Source organism: Corythoichthys intestinalis, chromosome 5 (assembly GCF_030265065.1).
Source record: "Corythoichthys intestinalis isolate RoL2023-P3 chromosome 5, ASM3026506v1, whole genome shotgun sequence".
Classification (NCBI taxonomy): Eukaryota; Metazoa; Chordata; class Actinopteri; order Syngnathiformes; family Syngnathidae; genus Corythoichthys; species Corythoichthys intestinalis.
In genome coordinates, this window is record NC_080399.1 from 799913 (window position 1) to 827029 (window position 27117).

General features: G+C 41.3%; 2 protein-coding genes across 8 annotated transcripts in view; both read right to left on the reverse strand.

Annotated features, from left to right (window-relative positions):
• The window catches only part of b4galnt4a (beta-1,4-N-acetyl-galactosaminyl transferase 4a), a 39750-nt gene extending 21817 nt beyond the window's left edge, over positions 1-17933 (reverse strand). For all 4 annotated transcript variants that reach the window (XM_057837441.1, XM_057837440.1, XM_057837439.1 and 1 more), the window contains exons 1-4: positions 15819-17933; positions 6721-6830; positions 2421-2516; positions 1387-1482 (exon numbers count right to left, since the gene is read on the reverse strand). In XM_057837441.1, the coding sequence (XP_057693424.1) occupies positions 1387-1482; positions 2421-2516; positions 6721-6830; positions 15819-15960 (444 nt within the window). In that variant the 5' untranslated portion in view covers positions 15961-17933. The remainder of the gene's footprint in view (positions 1-1386; positions 1483-2420; positions 2517-6720; positions 6831-15818) is intronic.
• A 4402-nt stretch (positions 17934-22335) lies between these two features.
• Positions 22336-27117, reverse strand: part of mob2a (MOB kinase activator 2a) — a 79820-nt gene continuing 75038 nt past the window's right edge. For 2 of the 4 annotated variants that reach the window (XM_057836012.1, XM_057836011.1), the window contains exon 5: positions 22338-25341. In XM_057836012.1, coding sequence (XP_057691995.1) covers positions 25052-25341 — 290 coding nt within the window. In that variant the 3' untranslated portion in view covers positions 22338-25051. Of the gene's footprint in view, positions 25342-27117 lie in introns of all 4 variants that reach the window. The other 2 variants (XM_057836014.1, XM_057836013.1) reach the window with 2 other exon arrangements.

A 27117-nucleotide genomic window follows, 5' to 3' on the forward strand; every position in this document is an offset into this window, starting at 1 on the left:
CTGAGGTGGGAAAGGCGTGCGTTACAATGTTGGTTGATGCAAGAAAAGTCTGAGAGAGACGGACTCACGGAGATGAGAGAGCAGAGCAGGAGTGGGGACGCCGTTTCAAACGCGATGCTAGGTGGCTCCAAAAATACCTGACTGTAGCCGATAGCCTAGGGTGACCAAACGTCCTCTTTTGCCCGGACAAGTCCTACTTTAACGTTGTATCCTTGTTGTCCGGGCGGGTTTTATAAATTCATAAAAATGTCCGGTTTTTATGATTTTTCACGGGACCAATTTGAAGAGAATCCCTCTGGCAACAGTTGACATGGCTCCTACTAGAAGGGACGGAAGGGGGTAGTTCTTCTTGTTTTTGTTGGCAGTTTACCCCTATCATGAGGTCTACTGGGTTGACGATTTGGCCACAACGCCTGCCCAGTTCTTAATTTTTTATGATAAATACGTATATAATGGCAACCGTTGACTTCTGTCGGAGCTTTGACTGTAAAATCCTGTTTGGTGTCGCATCGTTGCGCTGCCGATGATTGTAAACTTTATTGATTTTTGCCTCAGCTAACTATCAGTAAGCTAGGCATTCTGGGAAACGTAGTTTTGAACTGCTACGTTTGGAAACATGCTGGTTGAATAGTTTGTCAGTTTTTTTCAGTTATTGTTTGTGTGCAATCTAGAACATTGAATGAGAATATCAATTGAATGGGAATAACAATTTGTCAACAACAACTGTCGCTATAGTAATTTATAAAAATGTTTAGTTGGCACATAGCCTACTGTGTGTATGTGTATTGACTGGACTACAGGTCGGTCGATCGGTCGGTCGGTCATTAATATTTATTTTTTTTCAAACTGCATTTTTCCATCCAGAGTGAGGGGGCACACTTTAAATATATTTAAGTCATATAGGCATCTTTGAGTGAACTTGGAGTAAAATTCAAGTATCTTTAAATGATGAAAAAGTTTTAAAACTTACACATGTCGAAAGAAGACAGAAGGGTACTAATGCAATAACGGGAGCAATTTTAACAACTTTAACGGTTGATTCACAACATTCATATTGACTTCCTCACATAGCAAAAGTTACTATCTAGTTATCGCAATATCCGCAATTCCCTGGTGTCTAGTTAAGTTTAGGGTAAAGAATTGGGCTAGGGCCAATTGTCCCAAAAACTCTTTTAAACTTTGCATTGTGTGACCTGTTTTTTTTTTTTTTTTTTGAGAAAAAAAGAAAATTATCACCAGTTACTTTGCCAAGTAACTTATTACTTTTACATTCAGGTAACTGAGTTACTAATGCAATTACTTTTTGGGAGAAGTCATTTGTAACTGTAATTAATTACTTTTTAAAGTAAGATTAACAAAACTGGCTATTCAGACAGACAAACTTACATGAGGGTAGAGAGGAAAGTGGAGGTTCTTTCTGAGCTGGGCTACGCTGGAGCCGCACCAGTCCTCAAACACGTGAAGGTTGACTTGGCCCTTGAACTGCAAACAAACAAACAACAAAACAATTCAGACGTCGTGGCCATCACTCAGCGGCTTCCATCCTTCCTCAATCCCATAGAATAAGCAAGTGACCCCCTGGGAATACCCTACAACAGAGGTCACGGAGGTCCGCGGTTCCGGACCCCCAAGCCGTCTGGACCGGATCTCAAGCTGTCCGGACTAATACGCGTTGCAACAACATTTTTTTCTGCGGGTTTGCAGAGCGGAGGTGACGCGCGTGAGCCAGCCAATGGGAGTGAAGCATTTGAAAGTTATTTTTAGAACAGCATGTCTCACACTCGCATTCCAGACTCCGCAGAGTGACAGCAAAAATTGAGCCAAATGAAGTTGGAGGAAGAGGCGAAAAGGTACGGCAAATGGCGTGCTCAAAACGACGCAAGATTGATGCAGAAAACAGAGTGTTTAAGGAGTAGACCAACACATTTTTGTTCATTTTACCTGGCAGCAGCACAAGACCGCTTTGCCTCATCTGTTCAGAGACGGTGTTCTGCCAAAATCTGCTACATCGGCGAAACATTAGTGAATTTGACACCCAAAGTACTACCGGGCGCGCTAAACTTGTTTTGTTTGGATGCATACAGGCAGAACGTACTAAAAAAAATGCCTGAAGAAAATACTTAAATGCAGTTACCAAATAAGGATGGTTTAAATATGCTACGTGACTAACGTGGTCAACTGCTTCAAAGCTAACACAAAAAACCACAATGGTTCAAAGTATGAGAGGGTAATACATGCAAAAAGTTTGTATTTTTTGGAAAAAAAAGTAGCATTAAAAATATTTCCAGACCCAAGATTGTTGTAATTTTTTCATTTCAGACACGGAGGATTTTTAATTCATGACAAACAGGGACCTACACGAGTGTTTGGAGCACACATTTTTTTCCAAAGTGGAAGATGAAGTCAAAAAAAGCTCTTACCTCTGGTTTCCACGGTAATTTCTGGTGTCGCTCCGTAAGAAACTTGCGGAGGCGGGAGCGGCTTCGGCCGTCGGCCGCCGTCATTGGCTGCTCGTCCTTGAAGAGACAAGCAAAAACCATTGCGCGCTTACTCATTGTCTCAATCCATCCAAATTCATAATAAGAAGAAACTTAACTCTTTCAATGCCATTAACAGCGATAGACCTTTATTTGATTTGAACGATCATGTTTAACTGCCAGTGACGGTGACAAACGTCCAATCCAATTTGACTAGGAGGCCCGACAGCCCAGTCACTTCCATTCACTCTTCATATCTGGGTCACTTCCTGTTTTTTTGGTGCATATTCAGCACACTTCCCGTTACTTTAGGGCAGTACTTTTTGCCCCGCCCCCCACCCCAGTGGGGTGCAGAGTGAAGCTGGGGGTGGCGCAGTGACCTTGGGGAACATACTTTTTTGCCGTACTAGAATAAAGTGTAATTGCACATCCACTGAGTGGGTGGCAGTGGCGCCCTCATTTTCAGCATGTGCGCAGTATTTTTTAACCAAACAAGAGCACACAGCAAAGACAACTGGATATATGAAAAGCTTGAACCAAACAAGAGCACACAGCAAAGACAACTGGATATATGAAAAGCTAAGAAAGAAATATGATGGCGTGTATGTAGCATTTGGCTTTGCGTTTTAGTTCACTGGGAGATGAGGAAAGACCAGTCCGTTAACTTTGTCTAAAAATGTTTGTAGCGGAGAGCAGGAATTCTTTTTTTTTTCCAGCGAAAATGTGCCGAATACTGCCAACAATCGTCCCGCTTTTTCAGTGTGACATCAGTAAACTGGTGAGCACTGTTAGCATCACAGCAAATGAGCTGAAGTTGCCTGAAGCGACAATAAAAACTGCCTCTCTGTCCAATGACACTGTCGTTTTTGTTCTATAAATTTTTGTTTTTTCAGTCTAAGTGTTTGGCATATTGTCCTCTTGAGTTAATGTTGCCAATCAATTTGAATTAGGGCTGCAGCTCTCGATGATTTTAGTAGTCTATTAATCAATGAACTATTTAGTTCGAATAATCAACTAATCACATAAGGAACATAAAAAATTAAAATACCTGAGCTCAACTGCAAACTGTATAAAAAGTAAATAAATGAGGATCTGTGTACAACAAAAGAACAACTGGCTAAATTACATCGCAAAAGCTGTTTTTATTTTTTTTACAATGCTGTCAACAAATGGTTCGGACTAGGGCTGTCAAAATTATCGCGTTAACGGGCGGTAATTAATTTTTTAAATTAATCACGTTAAAATTAGGGCTGTCAAAATTATCACTTTAACGGGCGGTAATTAATTTTTTAAAAATTAGCCACGTTAAAATATTTGACGCAATTAACGCTCAGATTAAAATGACAGCACAGTGAAATGTCATGTTGTTAATTGTGTTTTTCGGAGTTTTGTTGCCCTCTGCTGGCGCTTGGGTGCGACTGATTTTATAGGCTTCAGCACCCATGAGCATTGTGTAAGTAATTATTGACATCAACAATGGCGGGCTACTGGTTTATTTTTTGATTGAAAATTGTACAAGTTTTATTAAAACGAAAACATTAAGAGGGGTTTTAATATAAACTTTCTATAACTTGTACTAACATTTATCTTTTAAGAACTACAAGTCTTTCTATCCGTGGATCGCTTTAACAGAATGTTAATAATGTTAATGCCATCTTGTTGATTTATTGTTGTAATAAACAAATACAGTACTTATGTACCGTATGTTGAATGTATATATCTGTCTTGTGTCTTATCTTTCCATTCCAACAATAATTTACAGAAAAATATGGCATATTTTAGAGATGGTTTGAATTGCAAATAATTACGATTAATTAATTTTAAAGTTGTAATTAACTCGATTAAAAATTTTAATCGTTTGACACCCCTAGTTCAGACACATAGTCCCACTAAAAACAGCTAAATATTGTCGAACGATTAAAAATTTTAATCAAGTTAATTACAGCTTAAAAATTAATTATTCATAATAATCGCAATTCAAACCATCTATAAAATATGCCGTAAAATCAGTTGGACCCAAACGCCAGCAGAGGGCCCCAAACACCCAAAAACACTATATACTCGAAGCAGCAAAATTAAATTTGAATCTTTTTTTCCTAATCGATTACTCGAGTTTATCGATTAATCGTTGCAGCGCTAATGTGAATATATGATTATTTATTGATTTTTTTATTTTTATTTTTTTCAGTATCAAACGGACAAAAAATGTATTCTTTTTACAGTATGGACAGTTTGTTTTTACTTGATTTTTTTTCTTTTTTTCTTATTGCTTTAAAATGGGTTTTGATCTTTGTGCTTTATATTTTAGATAGATCGGAACCTATAGATGCCTCTTATTATAAAAAAAACCTGCAAAAGACGTATAAATAAGTTTTTGGGACACTGAAGCAATTAAAAATAGAACGTATTTACCGTAATTTCTGGACTATAAGCCGCCAGCCACCAAATTTGACATGAAAACAGCATTTGTTCATAGATAAGCCGCACTGGACTATAAGCCGCTGTTGTCCTCATTGTATGATGGGATATTTACACCAAAAGATATTAACTGGTATCACTTCATCTGACAATGGCACCATAAGACTGTCATGAGACCAAATGAACCACCGTTAAGCTTTAAGCCAATTGGATGCAAAGCCTTATTGTCACCAAAAGCTTTATTTGGCCATCACTGCTTCCTTGTGGTAGACAGTCAACCTCCGCTGCCACCTGCTCTCAACTCTGTTGTCATCCAACATTCCTCCTAGCATGCATGGCGGCGCTACAGATGTAAATAACAGTCATGTTCTGTGCTAATTATTTCTTCAGTTACTGTTCCAGTTGTTTCATTAATTGCTAGTTATGGTATTTGGTAACATTTTCTTGGATAGTGGTGCCATAAGACAGTCATAATTATTTCATGACACTGTCATAAGCATTAATGAATGCTTATAATAGATGTCGATTAGTGTCATCCAGCAAATTATCTCACTTTTGAATGGACGTAAAAGATCTGAGCTGGACATAAATGGATTTACTGACATAATATGCCACATGACAGATATCGGCATCTGTCATAAGCATTCAGTAATGCCCATGATAGTGTCATGTCATAATTATGATGTTCTTATGACAGTCTTATGATGCCGCTGTCAAATAAAGTGTTACCTATTAACACAAATAAATCAACAAATAAGCCACATCGGACTATAAGCCGAAGGATTCAAAATGAGGGAAAAAAGTAGCGGCTTATAGTCCGAAAATGAGGGTGTACGTTTTTGGGAGCAAATGCGTTAATATTTAAAAGGACACAATGTTATGCAGAGGCGTACTTATGATAATAAGAATTTTATAGACAAATGACACTACAGTATACTTATGTTATTTATTATTTATTTATTTATTCATATTTATGGTGGCAGGGAGTTGGGGGGCGTCTTCCTGGGCGGGGCATAACAGAAAATAATTGAGAAGCACTGCTTTAGGATATTCCCGGGTCACTTCCTGTTGATTTTCTTTGGCATTTTGCTTCACTTTGTGTCAGGGTTACGGGTTTACGGGTCACTTTCTTTTCATTTTGGGGAATTTCTGGGTCATCTCCTGTTGATTTCGGGACATTTCCAGGTCACTTCCTGTTGATTTTGGGGCATGTACAGGTCACTTTCTGTTACTTTGGGGTATTCCCTGGTCACGTCAATTTCTGTTCATTTTTTTAAAATTCATTTGGGACATTCCTTGTTCACTTGTTGTTCATCTTGAGGTACCTTATGTTGATTTTAGGGCATTCACACGTTTCTTCCTGATGATTTTGGGTCACTTCTCATTTAGTTCGGGTCATTTTGGGCCATTTCCTGTTTAATATGCTGTCATGTGATAGTCTCGAGGCGCTTCCTGTTGATTTTCAATGGCAGTCAGTGGCATGTGAATGAGTGAATTTAGTTAATTCATCTATTATTTAGTTGGCGTTTGGAAGAAAGAACAAAAAAAGCCAATATTCTATTGATTTAATATAAAAGTTTTTTTTTTTGGTCACAAAGGCAAAACCAAAAGGGTCAATATTCTTCCATTTCTGGACTACGCAAATTTCACACCAGCTTTATTTTCGGCAAAAAACACAAAGTAGCAAATGACTTCTGCGGGCCAAGCAAAATGATGCTTCAGGCCGGATCTAGTCCCCGGGCCGATAGTTTGACACCTTACGTACGCCTCCCTGAGTGACTACTGATTACGCTGCAGAAAAGTGAACGCCATCCAAATTACTCACCGCCACGTCGTCCTCTCCGCTGTCGCCGGCGTCCCGGTTCTGGCGATGGCCGGTGGCGGCAGAGGAACGGGTGTCCCGCTGGCGTTCCGTATCCGTCTCTTTCTCGCCATCTATAGGACAAACGAAAAAAGTGGGCGATATTATGAATGAACACGTTATCGGCATCGATAGATCGGTTCCTGCAATGCACATTTTAGCCAGCAGATGGCACCCAATTTGCACTGACGAGCTCCATTTTGGGATTCCCTATGCCATAGTAATAGCAACAATCGGCCTCAAGAGGGCTCTATAGCCACTCCATGATTAACCCATACCAAAGAGACTGCAGCTAAAAGTAGTTTATTTTCAATATATTATGTCCTGAAAAAATAAAATAGAGTAGTTCTAGCCAGACTCTCGTTTTATTCTGAAATGTAAAATGAAGCAATGACACCTATCCAAATTTGGGGCCTTTTTTTGGAAGGGAGGGGGGTTACCCTGTCGACATTCAATCCATTTGAACGGGGAGAAGGGGGAAATTTGTTTTCTAGCGCCTTAAACGGCAGTTTAAGGGTCACTTCCTGTTAAAACATGGGTATTTTCATGTTACTTCCTGTTTGTTTTGGGTCATTCCTTGTTGATTTAGTGGGAATTTTCAGCTCACCTCATGTTGATGTTAGGGCATTTTTATTATGTTTTCATTATTTTATTTTATTATTATTATTTTATCATCGCACTTCCTGTTGATTTTGGGTTTTGATTTTTGGGCCATTACAGGTCACTTCCAGTCGATTTTGGGGCATTTTAGGTCATTTTTTGTTGTTGTTTATTTGGAATCACTTCCTGTTGATATTTATTATTATTATTATTATTTTTTTTTTGATTTACAGGTCACTTCCTGATGACATTTTAGGTCATTTTCTGTTGATTTTGAATCACTTCATGTTGATTTTAGGTCACTTCTTGTGGATTCTGGGCAATTTACAGGTCGGTTCCTGTTGATTTAGGGGCCTTTTGGGTCATTTTCTGGTAATTTTATATCACCTCATGTTGATTTTGGCTCACTTTTGTGGCATTTACAGCTTACTTTCTGTTCATTTTGGGCCACCTTTTGAGTTTTGGTCATTTACAGGTCACTTCCTTTTGTATTTTGGCCACTTCCTGTTTATTTTTGGGTTACTTCTGGTTGATTTTGGGGCAGTTACAACACACTTGCTGTTGAATTTGGGTCACCTTCTGTTGATTTTGAGGTTTGGTCAACTGCAGGTCACTTCCTTTCATATTTGGGCCATTTCCAGTTGATTACTGGGCATTTTAGGTCATTTTCTGTCGATTTTGGGTCACTATTTGATTTTTGGTCAATTACCAGTCACTTCCTTTCGAATTTGGGTCACTTCCTTTTGATTTCTGGGTCACTTCTGGTTGATTTTGGTGGCATTTACAACACACTTGCTGTTGAATTTGGGTCACTTCTTGTTGATTTTGGATCACTTTTTGTTTTTTGGGCAATTACAGGTCACTTCCTTTTGAATTTGTGTCACTTCCTGTTGAATTCTGGGCATTTTAGGTCATTTTCTGTTTACTATTTTGGGTCACTTTTTGATTTTTGGTCAAATACAGGTCACTTCCTTTTGAATTTGGGCCACTTCCTGTTGATTTCTGGGCATTTTAAGTCATTTTCTGTTGATTTGGAATCACTTTCTGTTGATTTTTGGGTCACTTTTGGTTGATTTTAGGGGCATTTACAACACACTTGCTGTTGAATTTGGGTCACTTTTTGATTGATGGACAATTACAGGTTACTTCCTTTTGATTTTAAGTCACTTTCTGTTGATTTAGGGGGTGATTACAGCTCACTTCACGTTGAAATTAGGGCATTTTATGGCACTTCCTGCAGATTTTGGGTCACCTTTTGATTTTTGGCCAATTACAGGTCACTTCCTTTTGAATTACGGTCACTTCCTGTTGATTTTTGGGCATTTGAGGTCATTTTCTGTTGATTTCGAATCTCTTCCTGTTGAATTTGGGTCACTTCCTGCTGGTTTTGGGTTGCCACGTTTTTTGTTTTTTTTTGTCTATTACCGGTCTTTTTTTGTTGATTTTGAATCACCTCATGTTGATTTTGGGTCACTTCCTGTTGATTTGGGACATTTTAGGTCATTTTCTGTTGATTTGAAATCACCTCATGTTGATTCTGGCTCACTTGTAGGTTTTGTGGTATTTACAGGTTACTTCTTGTTGATTTTGGGTCACTTCTGGTTGAATTTAGGACATTAACGGGTCACTTCCCATTGATTTTGGGGCATTTGAAGTCACTCGCTGTTGTTTTGAATAAGTTCATGTTGATTTTGGTGCCTGTTTGAAGTTGCATTGTCATCTATACATCCGCTCACGAGGGTCACGGGGGTGCTGGAGCCTATCAAAGCTACAGATAGGCTTCGAACTGGTTGCGTCTCCCACTCAAAATGGATTGGACGGCTATCTCCGTCAGAGAGGCTCATGAGCTCAAGATGAGAAAATGAAGTTGGTGGTAGACGTTCCCGTGAAAGTGAAATGACACGTCGCTCCCACGACATTTGATGCGACTGCTCCGAGACGGGAGGCGAGCGGAACAAATGTGTTCCCTCGAGCCACGTGCGAGCACGCCCAAGAAATTACATGCAAAGTTTTCACGCATTTCTTTCCCGCTTGGACACTTGAGTTGATTCCTTTAGATGTAGCTTTACAGATAAACTTTTCTCACGCTATGTCAGGGGTGTCCAACTGATCTTTGTCGCGGACGGGTGAGCCACATTGTACACCTGAGGCCATTAAGTTTGGATATTTTTCACCATTCAGTTCAATGAGAAAGCGTCTCAAAACCTCTCAAGCCATAAAAATATTTAAGGACTAAAGGGAGGAAGTGACCTAAAATCAACCGGTTTTGTGACCGAAAAGTGACTCGAAATCAACAGGAAGTGACCAAGAAATACTGCAAAATTAACAAAAGGTGACACAAGATGTACAGAATATGACTAAGAAAATGAACAGGAAGTGACCCAAAATCAAAAGGATGTGACCTGAAAATGGCCCAAAAGCAACAAAAAGTGATTCAAAATTAGCAGGAAGTGAGCTGGAAACGCCCCAAAATCGACAGGAAGTGACCACTAAACAAAATGTGAACCCAAAATCAACAGGAAGAGACCCAAAATCAACAGGAAGTGACCTTGAAATGCCCCAAAATCAACAGGAAGTGATTCAAAATGAACAGGAAGTGACCGAAAATCAACAGGAAGTGACCTGAAAATGCTCCAAAATCAACAGGAAGTGATTCAAAATGAACAGGAAGTGACCGAAAATCAACAGGAAGTGACCCGAAAATGCCCCAAAATCAACAGGAAGTGATTCAAAATGAACAGGAAGTGACCGAAAATCAACAGGAAGTGACCTGAAAATGCTCCCAAATCAACAGGAAGTGACCATTGAACAAAATGTGAGCCCAAAATCAACAGGAAGTGACCACTGAACAGGAAGTGAGCCAAGATCAACAAGAAGTGACCTGAAAATGCCCCAAAATCAACAGGAAGTGAGCCAAAATCAACAGGAAGTGACCTGAAAATACCCCCCCCCCCAAAAAAGAACAACAGGAAGTGACCCAAAATCAAATCAAATCAAATTTATTTATATAGCCCTTTACAAAACCCGAAAGGTCCCCAAAGTGCTTTACGACAAAGAAACATGGCACATAGTAAATAAAAGGCAGGAAAATGTTATAAAATGACATTAGGAAGAAAAGAAAAGAAAAAAAAAGGAACCATCGCATCACGATTAGTCAGACAGCAAACAAAACAATAAAACAGATAAAATCCAAAAACATTAAAAACCCTAAAGAAATAAAACCAGGCTAAACTAATCTTGGGGAAAGGCGAGTCTAAAAAGGTGTGTCTTTAAACGAGATTTAAAAAGGCCCAAATTTGTAGTGGTGCGGATTTCCAGGGGAAGACTATTCCATAACCTGGGTGCAGCAACCGCAAAAGATCGGTCTCCCCACTGTTTGAGTTTGGACCTTGGGACTTGCAAATGAAGTTGGCCGGTAGAGCGAAGACTCCTGCCAGAGTTACGGATGGTTAAAATTTCTGATAAGTAAGAAGGAGCCTGGCCATTAATAGAATTAAAAACAAACAGTAAAAGTTTCAAATCAATTCTAAAATGGACTGGAAGCCAGTGGAGCGATGATAGCACGGGGGTAATATGTTCACGTCTAGGTGTATCTGTTAAAAATCGAGCAGCAGCATTTTGAACAAGTTGGAGACGAGAAACTGAGGATTTGGGAAGACCAACATAAAGAGCGTTGCAGTAATCCAGCCTTGAGCTTATAAAAGCGTGAATTGCTTTTTCCAAGTCGTGGCGAGTAAGAAAAGGCTTCACTTTGGCCAGGAGACGGAGCTGGAAAAAACTTGCTCTTACAACAGAACTAATCTGTTTTTCAAAGTTGAGCCTGCAATCGAATATCACTCCGAGATTTTCAACATGTGTTTTAAAAAAGGGAGCCAGAGTGCCAGGGTTGGGCTCAAGGGCATTTAACATAGAAGGTGTGCCAAAAGTAATATATTCAGTTTTGCTTTCGTTAAGATGTAAAAAGTTTTGCGCTAGCCACTGCTTCACATCGGATATGCACTCCATTAATTTAGTGAGAGCAGTTTGTTCGTTGGGTCTCAGGGGGAGATACAGCTGCAGGTCATCAGCATAAAAATGAAAAGAGATATTATGTTTTTTTATAACTGATCCTAAAGGTAGGAGATAAAGTGCAAAGAGAACAGGCCCTAAAATGGAGCCTTGTGGCACCCCACAAGACAGAGAGGTTTGTGAGGAGGAAAATTCCCCAATCATTACTGAGAAGGTCAACAGTAAGTGACCTGGAAATTCCTCAAAACCAACAGGAAGTGACAATTGAACAGGAAGTGACCCCCAATCAACAGAAAGTGACCTGTAAATGCCCCCAAATCAACAGGAAGTGATTGAAAATCAACAGGAAGTGACCTCAAAATGCCCCAAAATCAACAGGAAGTGACCCAAAATCAACAGGAAGTGACCTGAAATTACCCTCCCCCCCAAAAAAAACAACAGGAAGTGACCCAAAATCAACAGGAAGTGACCTGGAAATGCCCCCAAAACCAACAGGAAGTGACAATTAAACAGGAAATGACCCAGAATCAACAGGAAGTGACCTGTAAATGCCCCAAAATCAACAGGAAGTGATTGAAAATGAACAGGACGTGACCTGGAAATGTCCTAAAACCACCAGGAAGTAACTGAAAATCAACAGGATGTGACCTGAAAATGCCCCCAAATCAACAGGAAGTGACCATTGAACAAAATGTGAGCCCAAAATCAACAGGAAGTGACAATTGAACAGGAAGTGACCCAAAATCAACAGGAATTGACCTGAAAATGCCCCAAAATCAACAGGAAGTGAGCCAAAATCAACAGGAAGTGACCTGAAAATACCCCCCCCCCCAAAAAAAAGAACAACAGGAAGTGACCCAAAATCAACAGTAAGTGACCTGGAAATTCCTCAAAACCAACAGGAAGTGACAATTGAACAGGAAGTGACCCAGAATCAACAGGAAGTGACCTGTAAACGCCCCAAAATCAACAGCAAGTGATTAAAAATGAACAGGAAGTGACCTGGAAATTCCTCAAAACCAACAGGAAGTGACAATTGAACAGGAAGTGACCCAGAATCAACAGGACGTGACCTGTAAATGCCCCAAAATCAACAGGAAGTGATTGAAAATGAACAGGACGTGACCTGGAAATGTCCTAAAACCACCAGGAAGTAACTGAAAATCAACAGGATGTGACCCGAAAATGCCCCCAAATCAACAGGAAGTGACCATTGAACAAAATGTGAGCCCAAAATCAACAGGGAGTGACAATTGAACAGGAAGTGACCCAAAATCAACAGGAATTGACCTGAAAATGCCCCAAAATCAACAGGAAGTGACATGAAAATACCCCCCCCCCCAAAAAAAAAAGAACAACAGGAGTGACCCAAAATCAACAGTAAGTGACCTGGAAATTCCTCAAAACCAACAGGAAGTGACAATTGAACAGGAAGTGACCCAGAATCAACAGGAAGTGACCTGTAAACGCCCCAAAATCAACAGCAAGTGATTCAAAATGAACAGGAAGTGACCTGGAAATTCCTCAAAACCAACAGGAAGTGACAATTGAACAGGAAGTGACCCAGAATCAACAGGAAGTGACCTGTAAACGCCCCAAAATCAACAGCAAGTGATTCAAAATGAACAGGAAGTGACCTGGAAATTCCTCAAAACCAACAGGAAGTGACAATTGAACAGGAAGTGACCCAGAATCAACAGGAAGTGACCTGTAAATGCCCCAAAATCAACAGGAAGTGATTCAAAATGAACAGGAAGTGACCTGGAAATGCAAAAAACAAAAAAACAACAGGAAATGACCATAGAACAAAATGTGAACCCGAAATCAACAGGACGTGACCTGAAAATGCCCCAAAAAACAACAGGAATATTTACGGAAAATAAATGCTAACTGCACGGTTTCTTTTGCCTTTAACCAAGAATTGAGACTGTTTCACGTCCATATCTATAAAGAATTGAGGGATTTAAGCATTTATTCACAAGAATTTTCAACCAAAAAAAGCTCTTTGTCTGTGATTCCGCTCGGTCAGCTTTGACGGCCACGGCCAGGGTCCCCTATTAATTTGCCCCGTGCCCCGTCAATATATGATGAAGTCTATGGACCTGGATATGCCCCCAAATCAGTCAAGGTGATGAGAAAGCACTTTTCCGGTACCAATACCGACACAATCCGGTAGAGGTGTCGTCGCGTGGCAAGCGCAATACCCGGCGGCGCGGCTGCCTGCCAGGCTGTCATGGCAACCTTGCCCGGTGATGTCACCTCCCCTAATTTTAGCTCTTCTGCTTCTCACGCTTGGCGAAACACTACCGACGGGGTCCCGCTTTCCCGCACGCTTTAAAGGACTCCTTCATTTGAAGGGTGCGGACGGACAAAAAAACAAGGGAAAAAAATGTTCTGGCTTTCTTTGGCATCCCCAGAATGAGGAATGTGCTGGCAGTGCATATTTGATGAGTGGCACAAGAGCTCCCCTGTCCAGTCCCTCGCCGTCTTCGTCTCCGGGCATCAAGGGCTCCACTGTGCGGGCTGCATACAAGCTTCCATTCAGCAAGCAGAAGATCCAATGATATCAAGATGCTTTGCTTTGCCTTCATTTCCTGTAGATTTGGACTCACTTCCAATTGTTTTTTTTTGCCGCACGCCAGACGTCCAATGGGTGTTTCATGGCAAATGTTCACGGGTCCTGTTGATTTTGGTGCAATTCCAAGTCACTTCCCGTAGATTTTGGGTCACTTCCTGTTGATTGCGAGGCATTTCCGGGTCACTTTTGGGGCATTTACAGGTCACTTCCTGTTCATTTTGGGTCACTTCCTGTCCATTTTGGGTCACTTCATGTACATTTTGGATCATTTCCTGTTCCTTTTAGGGCATTTCTGGGTCACTTACTTTTCATGGGTCACTTCCTGTTGATTATGGGGCATTTCTGGGTCACTTCCTGTTGATTTTGTGCTATTTCCAAGTCATTTCCTGTATATTTTGGGTCACCTCCTGATGATTTTGTGGTATTTCCAAGTCATTTCCTGTATATTTTGGGTCACATCCTGATCATTTTGAAGAATTTCCTGGTCATTGACTGTACATTTCGGGTTACTTCCTGTTAAATTTGCATCATTTCCTGGTCACTTCATGTTGATTTGGGGGCATTTCCAGGTCAATCCCTGTCCATTTTGGCTCACTTACTGTATATTTTGTATCAATTCCTGTTCCTTTTAGGGCATTTCTGGGTCGTTAACCTGTCAAGGGTCACTTCCTGTTCATTTTGGATCAATTCCTGTTCATTTTGGGTCACTTCCTGTTGATTTTTCCTGGTCACTTGCTGTACATTTTGTGTCACTTAATTTGCATTATCACCTGCATTTCTGGGTCACCTTCTGTACATTTTTGATCAATTCTTGTTGATTTTAGGGCATTTCTGGGCCACTTACGGTTCTTCTCATGTGTCACTTTCTATTGATTTTGGGGCATTTCCAAGTCAGTTCCCGTACATTTTGAGTCACTTCCTGTTGATTGCGAGGCATTTCCAGGTCACTTCCTGCTCATTGGTTACTTGCAGTTTATTTTGGGGCATTTCCTGGTCACTTGCTGTAGATTTTGGGTCACTTCCAAGTCACTTGCTGTACATATTGGGTCACTTCCTGTTGATTTCAAGGCATTTCTGGGTCACTTTCTGCTCATTGGTCACTTCCGATTGATTTTGGGGCATTTGTAGGTCACTTCCTATTTATTTTGGATCAATTCCTGTTCATTTTAGGGCATTTCCAGGTCACTTCCTGCTCATTGGTCACTTCCAGTTGAATTTTGGGCATCTCTAGGTCACTTCCTATACATTTTGGGTCACTTCCTGTTCACTTTAGGGGACATCTTGGTCACTTCCCGCTCATTGGTCACTTTCAGTTTAATTTGGGGCATATCCATGTCACTTCCTGTATATTTTTGATCAATTCTTGTTGATTTTAGGGCATTTCTGGGTCACTTCCTGTTGATTTTGGGGCATTTCCTGGTCACTTGCTGTACATTTTGTGTCACTTCCTATTAAATTTGCATTATTGCCCTGATCACTTCCTGTTGAATTTGATGCATTTCCAGGTCACTTGCTGTTGATTGTGGGTCATTTCCTGTTCAGTGGTCACTTCCTGTTGATTTTTGTTCACTTTCCGGCGATTTTAGGGCATTCTCTGGTCACTTTCTGTACATTTGGGGTAATTTCAGGACATATTTTGGGGCGGGATTGAATGTTCTATTGGAAAAGAATGGTACTATTGCAAATGTCTAATTGAAATGTGTTTATCACCATTTGAAATGCTGGCAGCGAATGTTCATTTGCCTCCTCCCCGTTCAAATGGATCGGACGTCCATCACCGTCATCGTGGAAAGAATATTTGATTACAATGCAGGAGATGATGTGAATGAGTATGTTTCCGTAACCTTGACGTCCTATCTGGAAGCGGACTCCTTACCTTTTCCGTAGTTAAAGTGGAGCTTGATGGTCTTGCCCAGGTGGATGTGCAGGTAAGTGAACCAGACGGCGGAGGTGAGCAGCACCAGGAGCAGCAGCAGTTTGAACTGCTTCCGGATCTTCTTCACGGGCAAGCGCGGCATCCTGACTCCAACATGGTCCGGCCCGCGGGTGGCGTCACGACGGATCCGGAGCCGCGCCGCGGGAGGAAAGCTCGTCAAAAAAAATAAATAAAATAAAACAGATAATAGCCGATACAGCCACTCTCGATTAGACCGGGATCATCTGGGCGGAGGCGACGGAGGAAAGGAAAGAAGGAGGCGACGCGTCAATATGTCACGGCTCCATCTCCCGCTCGGCTCGGCTCGCCTCGGCCGTCACCCTCCCGTCGCGACCGGGTCGGAGCTCGACGCTCGGCGCCGGGCGGTCGCCATCGCCTCGTCCGTTTTCAAATCCACCGAGACGGTGGCCGCATACTGTGCCTATCGCCCGCCGCAGGTGCATTCACCGACGCCAGCGATCTTCTGCTCCAAATAAACGGCCGAGTTCGGCGGTCTCGGCTCGGTTCGATGACAGTGCGTGCTTTTGTTTGCTTTGCCTTGCCTTGCTTTGCGGAGCGCAGAGCAACGGACGGACGCCCATCAATTGAGCATCCGAAAGGTGCAGAGCAACCTACCCTGCCGCCTCGGAACAGCAAGAGTGACGCGTCCGGCAGCCAATGAAAAGAGGAGGAATTCATCGGGGGAGGCGGAGCGATATCATATCTATATATACACTTTCTTTAGCAGGGTTGTTCATCATCTCAGGGGAAAATACTAACAATTCACTCCACCAATTTAGCTTAACTATATGCAGAGTAGGCAAAAGGTGTACTCAAGTAAGAGTAGCGTTACTTCCAAATTATATTACTGAACTCAAATCTAAAGTTGTCATCCAAAAATTCACTCAAGTACAAGTTAAAAAGTATTGGGTGAAAATACTACTGAGCAACCGATTATGTTTTTATATACACACACATTTATATATATTATATTTAAATAATGCTAAATATTTTTTCTTTGCACAAGGTCATCGATATAAAGTGTTATTCTTTTTATACAGTAAGCCACTACGTAACCATATTAGGCCAAAAAAATACACCAAAATCATCGAATTCCCACTGGAAAAACAGAAATGTTCCCCGTCCCATGAGCATGAGTGCCATCTAGTGGATAAACCTATTTTCTACCACCAAAGGTAAAGGATCATATCTACGGTTTTCCGTAGTCTATGGGTGCCAAATAAAAAGGTCAATATCAAATCTATGTCAATAGTTTATTTTTTATCACGGGTAACTTCCTGTCTAGTATTGATCACTTCCTGTTGATTATGACCCGATATCATTCGTACTTAACTGGGAAATGCTCCAAAATTAACAGGAAGTGACCTCTAAATGAGCCAAAATTAACAGGTAGTGACCTGATATCAACGGGGAGTGACCTGTGAATGCCTAGAAATTAACAGGAAGTGACATGATATTAGTAGGAAGTGAGCAGGAAATAGAATGCCCCAAAATCAACAGGTCGCAAACTCAAATCAAAAAGTGACCTGTAATGGCTCTAAAGTCAGCAGGAAGTGACCTGGAAATGCTTTCAAATAAACAGGAACTGACTTCAAATAAAAAAAAAGACCTATAAATGGCCAAAAATGAACAGGAAGCAACCTGAAAGCAACAGGAAAGGACTCAAAACCAACAGGAAGTGGCTTGGAAATGCCATGAAATGGACCTGAACAGGAAGTTTGTTAAAAAAAAACCCACCTGTAAATGCCCGAAAATGTACAGGAAGTGACACAATATCAACAAGTGACTTGGAAATGCCCTGAAATTAACAGGGAGTGACCCAAAAATGTAAAGGAATTGACTTGGAAATACCCGAAAATCAACAGAAAGTGACCTGGAAATGCCCCAAAATGAACAAGAAGTGACCCAAAATGTATAGGAAGTGACTTGGAAACACAAAAAAATCAACAGGAAGTGACCCATTAACTGGAAGTGACCTGGAAATGCCCGGGAACTAACAGGAAGTGACCCAAAATCAAAAGGAAGTGACCCATAAATGCCCCAATCTCCCGATATCTATGAGAATGACCCAGAAATGCCAATTAAACAGGGAGTGACCCAAAAATGTAGAGGAAGTGACTTGAAAATGCCCCAAAATCAACAGGAAGTGACCCATGAACATGGAGTGACCTGGAAATGCCCCGGAGCTAACAGGAAGTGACCCAATATCTATGAGAATGACCCAGAAGTGCCTCCAAATAAACAGGTAGTGACCCATTATCAACAGGAATTGACTTGAAAATACCCCCAAATCAACAGGAAGTGACCCATGAGCAGGAAATGACCTGGAAATACCCCAAAATGAAGAGGAAGTGACCCGCTATCAATAGGAAGTTACTTGGAAATGCCCTCAAATTAACAGTAAGTGACCCAAAATCACACCCATAAATGCCCTAAACTGACAGGAAGTGACCTCATATCAATGGGAATGACCTGGAGGTGCCTCCAAATGAATAGGAAGTGGCCAAAATGAACAGGAAGTGAGCCCAAATGTATAGGAAGTGACTTGGGAATTCCCCAAAACAAACAGGAAATGAGCCAAAATCAACAGAAAATGACCCGAAACCAACAGGAAATACCCGGTAATTAACAGGAAGTGACCCGGAATCATCAGGAATTGACCTGGAAACAGGAAGTGACCTAAAATTTAAAAAGTCACCTGGAAATGCCCCAGAATTAACAGGAAGTGGCCTGATATTAGTCGGAAGTGAGCAGGAAATAGAATGCCCCAAAATCAACAGGACGTAAACTCAAATCAACAAGAAGTGACCTGTAAATAAACAGGAGGTGCCCCAGAATCAACAGGAAGTGAACTGGAAATATTTTCAAATAAACAAGACCTGAGCTAAAAAATATATTTTAAAGTGAGCTGTAAATGGCCAAAAATGAACAGGAATTGACCCCAAATCAACTGAATTTGACCTAGAAGTGGCCTCAAAAAAAGTCACCTGTAAATACCCCAAAATGAACAGGAGTTGACCCGATATCAACAGGAAGTCACTTGGATATGCCCCCAAATGAATAGGAAGTGACCCAAAATCAACAGGCAAGGACCCACGAATGCCCAAAACTAACAGGAAGTGACCTAATATCAGTGGGGATGCCTTCAAAGTAATAGGAAGTGAGCCAAAAATGAAAATGAAGTGAACCGGAAATGCCCCGGGATGAACAGGAAGTGACCCAGAATCAACCGGAAGTGACCTGTAAATGCCCCAAAATGAACAGGAAATAACACGAAATCAACAGGAGGTAAGTGAAAATCAACAGAAATTGAACAGAAAGTAACTGACAATAAATAGTAATGAATTGTCCCTCCCAAAATCAACAGTAAATGTCAAGTGACCCCTCAAATCAACAGGAAACAAACAGTAATTGACCCAGAAATGTCCCCAAATCAACAGGAAGTGAACCCTAAACGCACCAAATGATCCAAATTTTACAGGAAGAGAGCCTAGAATTAAAAGCTGGCTTCTACTGACAACGACAGGCCCGCTAACTAAAATGAGTTTGACAAGTGACTTGGTGGTTGAAACCGTAAATTAGGGTTGAACTTCTTTTTTTTTCTTTCTTCCAACAAGCCGGTGTCTATTTTGAAAGCGAGCGCTGGGTCGGAGGTCAAACAATACGTATTCCATTAGAGTCCAGATGAGGCTCTTGGTCCCAGATGACAATATTAATCCAGGCAGCGGAGCGAGGATTACGCTTCGATCGGCATCTGGGACAAATGGAGGTCGTCATATTTCCCAGTCGGGATTTACAAATGACTCCACCGTGATTGGACAAAGGATAAAGCGCACGTTTGGGATTTCAAGTGAGTCAAGCGTTATGCCGCGGACGTCCCATCCATTTGGAGACAAGTGCCAAACCAGTTCGAAAGCCACCTGGTTCCGGACTCGCTTCTTATTTGGTCGCTTCCTGTTGAGTCGGAGGCATTTCCGTCTCACTTCCTGTTGATTTCGGCTCACTTCCTGTTCATTTGGATGCACTTCTGGGTCATCCCCATTGATATCTTATCAATTCCTGTCAGTTTGGGGCATTTGTGGGTCACTTCCTTTGATTTTAGGGCATTTCCTGTTAGTTTCGGGTCACTTGCTGTTGATTTTGGGTCACTTCCTGTTAGTTTCGGGTCACTTCCTGTTGATTTTGGGTCACTTCCTGTTAGTCTTGGGGCATTTCCAGGTCACTTCCTGTTCATGGGTTACCTTTCTGTACATTTTGGGGCATTTCCAAAGCATTTCTTATATATTTTGGGTCACTTCCTATCAGTTTGGGGAATTTTCAGGTCACTTCCTGTTAATTTTGAGACATTTCCTGTTGATTTTAGGTCACTTCCTGCTAGTTTCGGGGCATTTCCGTGTCACTTCCTGTTGATTTCGGCTCACTTCCTGTCCATTTGGAGGCATTTCTGGGTAATTCCCATTGATATCATGTCACTTTCCTGTCAGTTTGGGGCATTTATGGGCCTCTTCCTTTTATTTTAGGGCATTTCCTGTTGGTTTCGGGTCAATTCCTGTTGATTTTGGGTCACTTCCTGTTAGTTTCAGGTCACTTCCTGTTGATTTTGGGTCACTCCTGTTAGTCTTGGGGCATTTCCAGGTCACTTCCTGTTCATGGGTCACATTTCTGTACATTTTGGGGCATTTCCAAAGCACTTCTTACACATTTTGGGTCACTTCCTGTTAATTTTAAGACATTTCCTGTTGATTTCAGGTCACTTCCTGTTAGTTTTGGGGCATTTCTGTGTCACTTCCTGTTGATTTCAGCTCACTTCCTGTCCATTTGGAGGCCCTTCTGGGTCATTCCCATTGATATCGTATCAATTCCTGTCAGTTTGGGGCATTTATGGGTCACTTCCTTTGATTTTAGGGCATTTCCTGTTGGTTTCGGGTCACTTCCTGTTGATTTTGGATCACTTCCTGTTAGCGGTAGGTCACTTCCTGTTGATTTTGGGTCACTTCCTGTTAGTCTTGGGGCATTTCCAGGTCACTTCCTGTTCATGGGTCACATTTCTGTACATTTTGGGGCATTTCCAAAGCACTTCTTATACATTTTGGGTCACTTCCTATTAGTTTTGGGAATTTACAGGTCACTTCCTGTTGATTTTGAGACATTTCCTGTTGATATCGGTCACTTGACACTTGCTGTTGATTTTGGGGAGTTTCTGGGTCTGTTGGTCCACCGGCCAAGTTAACAACCGTCAACTGTTGGTCGTTTGGTCTGGTCGGGACATTCTTGAGTCTCTTCCTTTTCAGTAGCCCAAAATCAACAGGAAAAGACCTACAAATGCCCCATACGGAAAAGGAAGTGACGGACAATGAACAGAAAATGATGTGAAATGCCCCAAAATTAATGACATTTTTTAAAAATGTCGTTTCCTGTTGATTTTCGGTCACTTCCTGTTGATTTTGGGGCATTGTTGAGTTCCCTCCTTTTTAGTAAACCAATATCAACAGGAAATGATGTGAAATGCCTCAAAATGAACTATTTTGTTCATTTTGGGGCATTTTATGTCCTTTATGTCTATTTCTGGTCACTTCCTGTTGATTTTGAGGCATTTACAGTTCACTTCCTGTTGATTTTTGGGACATTCTTGAGTCTCCTCCTTTCTCGTAACCCAAAATCAACAGGAAGGGACCCGTAAATGTCCCAAAATCCACAGGAAGTGATGCACAATGAACAGGAAATGATGTGAAATGCCCCAAAATGAAATATTGTGTTAATTTTGGGGCATTTTAGGTCATTTCCTTTGTATTTTTGGCCACTTCGTATTGATTTTAAGGCATTTACGGTTCACTCTGTTTATTCGTGGGACTTTCTTGAGTCTCTTCCTTTTTAGTTACCCAAAATCAACAGGTGACGACCAGTAAATGCCCCACAATCAACAGGAAGTGACAAAAGGAACATGAAATGTGAAAACGATTTTGTTCATTTTGGGGCATTACAGGTCATTTCTTGTTGATTTTTGGTCACTTCCTGTTGATTTCAGGGACATTCTTGGGTCTCCTCCTTTTTAGTAACCCAAAATAAGCAGGGAGTGACCTGTAATTGCCCCAAAATCAACTGGAAGTGACGCAAAAGCAACAGTAAATAATGTGAAATGAACAATTTTGTTCATTTTGGGGCATTTCAGATCATTTCCTGTGGATTTTTTTTCACTTCGTATTGATTTTTGGGACATTCTTGAGTCTCTTCCTTTGTAGTAACCCAAATATCAACAGAAAGTGACCCGTAAATATCCCAAAAGGAAAAAGAAGTGACCGAAAATCATCTGAAATGAACTCAAAGCTTGGCATTGGCTTCAAAGAACGGCGCCAGACACCCAATTTGTTCCAAGTGGGAGGGATGACAGCAAATGATTCGCTTCCGTCCCTCCCGCTTGGAACAAATTGGACGTCTAGCGTCGTCAACGGCGGACCATTTACTTATAACAATTCAGAACACGTGAAATCAGGATGATACTTTTCTTTTTATTAGATTATAATCAGCAGAGCTTGAAATATTAAATCGCTTTTAACTTATTAATAATTAAAATACATAAAAACAAGAGCCGGAAACCTGCAAAAAAAACGAACTCCAAAATAAATTAAAACCTCGTCCGAGCGCGCCATCTCTTGGCCTCTACTTAGAATGACAACTATTTCCCAACCAGGAACTCTTGAATACGGGAGGGTGGGGAGCGCTGAATATACAATCTGCCGCCCCCTACTGGCGAGGACACGTTTGGCAAACTAAAAGACTTTCAAATGAAAAGGAAAAAGCCAGCCTTTCTGGCAGCAGTGACGTAGTTTCTTAAGTCCTGAGTAGGGGTCGGGGTGGGGGGCTTATTAACTCCATGTCCGCCATTGACGGCAGCGAAACAAAATCCTCCGCACCAGAGCAAAAAAAACCCCAAAAAATATGGAAGCAAATAACTCTCCGAGTGAAATGAAAGCAAACGAACAAAAACACAGCGTTTTTTTTTTTTTTGTCGTCGTCTCCATCGAACCCCTTCGTGCCGGAATTTACATTCGACAAAATGTAGAGAATGACGTGAAACAAAAAATTGGTAAAAAGATGAACGTGATCAAAAGAAAATTGAAAGTCATTTGAATATATGGTGAGGAATTTATGCATAATTTCCTTTTTACATTAAAAATATATATTTTTTTAAATTTTGAAATAATTTTCCACGTTTTTTAAAATTAAAATTATTCCAATATTGTCGGATGATTTTTTTATATTTAGCTTTATTATTTTTATAAATTTAATTGAAGATTTTCTAATTACCTGTATTTTTTCCCCAAAATATATTTGTGCATGTTATTTTTCTAAACTGTATTTTTCATTTTTTTTAAATTTATTTGATGATTTTCTAACAATTAACTATACATTTTTAAATATATTTTTTATATTGTTTTCTAATAAACTGAATTTTTCCATTTAAAATAATGAAAAATATACATTGAAAATGACAATTTATTAATTTATAAAGAATTTTTTTTAAAATTTAATTTGAATACTTATTTTACTCAATCCCCCCCACCCCTCATTTTAGCTGTATTTTGGAATTGAATTTTCTACATTTCTATTGTCATTTTTATAATTCTTGAAAAATTTGATTTGTTGTTTCAATTATATGAATTTCTCCTTTTAACTGAATTTTCTACATTTAGTTTACGAATAGTCATTTTTAAAAATTGTTCCCACTCCCCTCCCTAATTGCATAAATTTGTGATTTTTGGGCTATTTACACATCACTTCCTGTTGATGTTCAGTCACTTCCTATTCATTAAGGGACATTTGCGCGTCACTCCCTTTTCACTAAGCCAAAATCAACAGGAAGTGAAGTGGAAATGGCTCAAAAATCAACAGGAAATGACCTGAAATGTCCTAAAAATCGGCAAAGCGGTTGATTTTGGGGCATTTACAAGTCACTTCCTGTTAATTTCGAGGCATTTACAGGTCATTTCCTGTTAATTTCGAGGCATTTACAGGTCACTTCCTGTTTATTTAGGGTTACTGAAAAGCAAGTGACTTGAAAAGGAATAGGGGGTGACTCAAAATCAACAAGAAATGACCCGAAATGCCCCAAAAATGAACTATTTTGGGTCACTTCCTGTTTATTTAGGGTTACTGAAAAGCAAGTGACTAAAAAATGAACAGGGAGTGACCCCAAATCAACTGGAATGAACCTGTAAATGCCCTAAAATCAACAGGAAGTGACGTGTAAAGACTGGTTTCAGTCATTTGCTGTTGATTTTCAGTCACTTTGATTTTGGAGCATTTCTGGGCAACTTCCTGTAGATTTTGGGGCATTTTTCTGGGTCACGTCCTGTTGATTTAGGATGACCCAAAACATGACTCAAAAACAACTGGAAGATGAACAGGAAATGAGTGAAAATTAACAGGAAAAGAGCCCAAAATGAACTATTTTGGTCACTTCCTGTTGATTCTGGGTTACTGAAAAGGAATACGGAGTGACTCCAAATCAACAGGAAGTCACCTGTAAAAGCCCTAAAATGAATAGGAAGTGACCTGTACAGACTGGTTCCCAGTCATTGACTTTGTAGGGCATTTCTGGTTCACTCCCTGTTGATTTTGGGGCATTTAAGAGTCCCTTCCTGTTGATTTAGGATGAGCGAAAAGGCCGAATGACCCTATATGACTCAAAATCAATAGGAAGTCACCTATAAATGTCCCAAAATGAAGGGGAAGTGACTGAAAATCAACAGGAAATAACTTGAAATGCCCTAAAATGAACTATTCTGGTCATTTTAGGGGCAATTCTGGTCATTTCCTGTTGGTTTTGGGCTATTTCTGGGTCACTTCCTGTTGATTTAGGGTTACTGAAAAGGAAGAATGTCCCTAAAATGAACAGGAAATGATGTGAAAAAAAAAATGACTTTTGTGTTTTGCAGTCATTTTCTCTACTTCCTCCAAGGCTTTGTCAAAAGTATATTCAGGCACGAAGGAGCGAGCGAAGTCGCGAGGGAAAGTTTTTCCACGCCAATTCCTGCTGGCGTTCCGAAGCCCCGCCCGAGGTCGAGCCCCTCCCTCTCCCCAGAGTCCCGCCAAGTCCGGTCTGGGCGCGGCGGCGTCTTTCTTTCTTTCCTTCCTCCCGGGTCGTCCGCCATCTGGTCCCGGCCGGCCGGCGCTCATCTCTCCGTCAGGTGGTTTTGTGAGGAGGCGGGCGACGGCGAGGGGGGCTGCGGCGGGGCGCAGAGGATTTCCGACAGGTCGTCCATGATACACGTCTCCTTGGGGTCCACCAGGTTGAATTCCCTTACGAAAACCATGAAATGTGCGTAGAGAGTGTTCAGGTGGCCCTGCAGCTCCAGCGCCACCGTCTCCTTAAAGTGCGCCCAGTAGAGGTGAGCCAGCACGTGGAACAGGTACCGGCAGATCTTCTTCACCAGCGTGTCGAAGGAGTTGGGGAACTCTTTGCCTGAGGGCGCAAAAACGCAACCGCATTTAGTGCCGCCGCGCAATTGCTGCTTGCTTTACGATCAACACAAAAACAAGCCTATGAATATTCGCTGCCAAAGATGACTTCATTTCAGGTTCACGTCCTGTTGATTTAGGAGGATTTTGAGATCACTTCCTGTACATATTGGGTCACTTCCTGTTGATATGGGGGGATTTCGAGGTCACTTCCTGTACATATTGGGCCACTTCCTGTTGATTTGGGGGGATTTCGAGGTCACTTCCTGTACATATTGGGCCACTTCCTGTTGATTTGGGGGGATTTTGAGGTCACTTCCTGTACATAGTGGGCCACTTCCTGTTGATTTGGGGGGACTTCAGGGTCACTTCCTGTTGGTTTGGGATGGTTTTGAGGTCACTTCATGTCCTCATTGGGTCACTTCCTGTTGATTAGTGGGGATTTTGGGTTAACCCTGTTAATATTGGGTCACTTCCTGCTGATTTGGGGGCATTTCATGGTCACTTCCTGTACATATTGGGTCACTTCCTGTTGATTTGGGAGGACTTCAGGGTCACTTCCTGTTGGTTTGGGAGGGTTTCGAGGTCACTTGCTGAACTCATTGGGTCACTTCCTGTTGATTTGTGGGTATTTTGGGTTAACCCTGTTCATATTGGGTCACTTCCTGTCAATTTGGGGGCATTCCGGGGTCACTTTCTGTACATATTGGGTCACTTCCTATTGATTTGGGGGGATTTTAATATCACTTCCTATACATATTGGGTCACTTCCTGTTGATTTGGGGGGAGACTTCAGGGTCACTTCCTGTTGGTTTGGGAGGGCTTCGAGGTCACTTCCTGTACTCATTGGGTCACTTCCTGTTGATTTGTGGGTATTCTGGGTTAACCCTGTTCATATTGGGTCACTTCCTGTTGATTTGGGGGCATTCCAAGGTCACTTCCTGTACATAGTGGGCCACTTCCTGTTGATTTGGGGGGAGACTTCAGGGTCACTTCCTGTTGGTTTGGGAGGGCTTCGAGGTCACTTCCTGTACTCATTGGGTCACTTCCTGTTGATTTGTGGGTATTCTGGGTTAACCCTGTTCATATTGGGTCACTTCCTGTTGATTTGGGGGCATTCCGGGGTCACTTTCTGTACATATTGGGCAATTTCCTGTACAAATTGGGTCACTTCCTGTTGATTTGGGAGTATTTTGGGTTAACCCTTTTCATATTGGGTCACTTCCTGTTGATTTGGGGGCATTCCGGGGTTACTTTCTGTACATATTAGGCCACTTCCTGTACAAATTGGGTCACTTCCTGTTGATTTGGGGAGATTTTAAGATCACTTCCTAAACATATTGGGATCACTTCCTGTTGGTTTGGGAGGGTCACCTTCTGTACACATTGGGTCACTTCCTGTTGATTTGTGGGTATTTTGGGTTAACTCTATTCTCATTGGGTCTCATCCTATTGATTTGGGGGCATTCCGGGGTCACTTCCTGTACATATTGGGCCACTTCCTGTACAAATTGGGTCACTTCCTGTTGATTTAGGGGGGAATTTGAGGTCACTCCCTGTACATATTAGGTCACTTCGGTTCACTTCTTTTTTATATTAAGTCACTTCCTGTTGATGGGGGGAGATTTCTGGTTTGATCCCTGTACCCGCATAAACCCTGGTCTATTGCCATGAAGTCATTGTGCTGAAAAATGTCATTATGACATCTAAAAGCCCTTGCGAAAAAAGACATGATATAAAAAATTGACTGCGAAAAACGCTTGTGAAATATTTTTCATAA